The 2,914-nt window shown below is 41.1% G+C and overlaps 1 protein-coding gene across 1 annotated transcript in view; it reads right to left on the bottom strand.

Annotated features, from left to right (window-relative positions):
• Positions 1 to 2,410, bottom strand: part of hpgd (hydroxyprostaglandin dehydrogenase 15-(NAD)) — a 28,795-nt gene extending 26,385 nt beyond the window's left edge. The window contains exons 1-3 of the mRNA XM_015371427.1: positions 2,254 to 2,410; positions 1,963 to 2,153; positions 1,493 to 1,616 (exon numbers count right to left, since the gene is read on the bottom strand). Coding sequence (XP_015226913.1) covers positions 1,493 to 1,616; positions 1,963 to 2,055 — 217 coding nt within the window. The 5' untranslated portion in view covers positions 2,056 to 2,153; positions 2,254 to 2,410. The remainder of the gene's footprint in view (positions 1 to 1,492; positions 1,617 to 1,962; positions 2,154 to 2,253) is intronic.
• Between the last annotated feature and the right edge of the window lie 504 nt (positions 2,411 to 2,914).

The following is a 2,914-nucleotide window of genomic DNA, read 5'->3' on the forward strand; positions in this document are numbered from 1 at the left end:
TATATATATATATATATATATACACATATATAATCTTTACTCAAATCTTTTGATGGACAACATTTATTTTTCTCATTTGCAGCCCAGGTCATAATTTATGTTTTTTCTATGGTAGAATTAGACTCTGAATCCTGAGTCCCAAAGCAGTTTGAGATAAATCATGTGACACATTTCAGCCCAAACTGGTCTGATGTTCCAAGGAAGGAGAATTCAATGAAACCTGGAACTTATTTGGACCTTTGAGCATGTTTACATTTCAGGTGCCTGGAGCCAAAGAGGCCTTCATGAGACATAAGATAATATCTTAAATCCAGCCGTTTGAGGCAGCAGGAGCAAAAGCAAATTCTCCAAAGTAGTTTTCACTCTTCCTGCTTCATATGTTGCTGTAAATATCAAACAGAACTATAAAGCTGTCTGGACTAAACCGAGATACAAAAACATTCAGAGGATCAGCTCAGCATATTTTCCTGCAGGTTCATGTCAGTCTGTCAGGCTCTCCACTGCCTGAGGATACACTGCTGGAGTATAAACAGATTATGAGTAAATGTTTGGCATCGAGTTCTCTTTTTTTACAAAGACCCCGGGTGTTGTTTATCTCCTGCTGTGAGCTGACAGACGGGGCTGAAAAGCAGCTTCAGGGGAAAGGTGAGAGAACCTCACCATCATCTGCAGCATTCCATGTCAGCCGATAATTAGCTGCCAGTTCCCACAGACTGAGAGCAGGATACAGAGAAACGTGACCTATTTTATCAGGATGAATCTGATCTGAAGGAAAATCAGATAACAGTGTGTCCTCAGCATTCCACCCACTGCAGGAGGAAATGTTCAGGAGTCAGACAGCAGAACCGTGTTTTTCACGGCTGATTTGGAGCTGAATTGGAGCCGTAAATCTTATTCAAAAAGAGTGATTTTGTAACTGGATAAAAAAAAAAATTAAACTGACAATTTACGGAAAATCGGAATAAAAGAAAAAAAAAAAAACACCTTTTGAATCCGAAAAATAATTTTGCAACTGCAAAAGGACTTTAAAGTAGAAATTAAAAATATTAAACTAAAAACATTTTTTAAAACCGAATAAAGAGATTCTCAAACAAAAACAAACGTTTAAAGCTACCGTTCTGATTAAGTGTTTATAAAAAAAAAACAAGAAATATCTTTAAAGCATAATTTATATAACATTTTATATGACTGAATAAAAAAAAAAATGCTTTTTTTATAAACTCCAATTTGCCTGTGTTTTTTTTTTACTTTTACCAGAGTAGCTTTTCACCCAAATTTTATGACCTTAATTTAGCTCCATAGCTCTGCGTCATTGCATGTCAAACTGAAACATTTAAATTCAGTTCTATCGAAACCAAGCTGGACCTATTTTTAGACTGAATGACTCAGAGAAGTTCCTTCTTTACTCCCCGCGTCTTAAAAGTCTTTAAAGCAGATGATCAAACATGCAGCTGAAGCCAAGGCCCAGCAGCTCCATCATTCAGCTCCTCACCTTGCAGAGCATCTCCGTCCGTCACGTCACACTGGATGAAGGTGCTCTGTCCTTCTCCGAACTCAGCATCCAGCTGATCTCTGCATTGCTCCCCCAGGGCGTTATTCAGGTCCACCACGGCCACCTGCAGGACGCACAACCCGGGGCAGCTGAAAGCATCTCTGCAGAAGTTTGCACACACTGAGAGGAAGCATCTCTCTGCGGTTTCACAAGTTAAAAGGTGCTAAAAGACGAGACCATCTGCAAGAGAGATGGACGGTTCTCGGAAACACTTTAAAAAAAACATGCAAAGTTTACTAACATTTAAAAAAATAAAGTTTCTGACTGAACTGAACCATTCCTCACAGTCCGGTTCATCAAGCAACAGCAGTTTAAAAGCAGGAAAAGATGAGATTTGATCAGAAAGCAACGATAAATGCGCTCCAGGTTTTCAGAGGTCAAGCAGACATGAAGCTGGAGCAGAACCGAACCTTTGCTGAGCTCTCAATCAGAGACTGGACCACAGCCCTCCCGATGCCCTGAGCTCCCCCGGTCACCAGCGCCACCCTCCCGGCCAGAGACATGATCCACGCGTGCTTTGCTTCGCCCTCCTCCGGCAGCGCGTCTGTGCGCTCTAGGCGCTGCGCTCACAACTTTTCTCCTCCTCCTCCTTCCTCCTCCTCTGTGTACACAAACAAGGCATGCCTGTTTGTGTGTGTGTGTGTGTGTGTGTGTGTCCCAGTCAGAGGAAGGTTAAATAAACTGTGCAGGATAATAATTACCGGTTTCATCCGCGTTGCTCCTCCTGTTCCACACCTGAGCCACCAGCCTCACGTTCCTCCATTGAAATCCTGTTACACAACATTCTGCTCTGAGGTCTGCTTCTCCACACTCAGCGTCAGGTCTCTGCATGCACGTTGGGTAACATTAACCTGGGAAAACAGAAAGACTCCTAACCCAGTTAAATAATCTCAGGGATCACGTGAAAGCATTCTGAGAGGACAACATGGTGATACTTTAGAAAAAAAATGGACGTGTTGTTTTCTAGAGACTCACAGAAGGATCCTGATGTTGCTCATAGTGTTTACACAAGGGTGTGACTTTGGGTGGGGGTGTTATCTGTGTGCACTAATGATTTTACAGTGATTTTCAAAACTTTTTTGTTTTATCTGTATTTACTCTGCCCATGTTCTGTTTCACGTCAGATGAGCAATTTCTTTATTTAAATCTTTTTTCTAACACAGTGCCAAACATTTAGCATTTTATTGGTACATTTACACTGTAATTACTCAGCTACAGTGTATGAATTTACATTGTGCCAATTTAGTAATAAATAATTTGACTCGACCTTTACAGGCACTAAAACCATGTCATTTTCAGGGATTATTCACACTTCACCAGTTCGTAGAACCTCCATCAGTATCTTGTAGAACCTCCATCAGT

This window comes from Cyprinodon variegatus, unplaced genomic scaffold (genome assembly GCF_000732505.1).
Source record: "Cyprinodon variegatus isolate N-32 unplaced genomic scaffold, C_variegatus-1.0 Scaffold58, whole genome shotgun sequence".
NCBI lineage: Eukaryota > Metazoa > Chordata > Actinopteri > Cyprinodontiformes > Cyprinodontidae > Cyprinodon > Cyprinodon variegatus.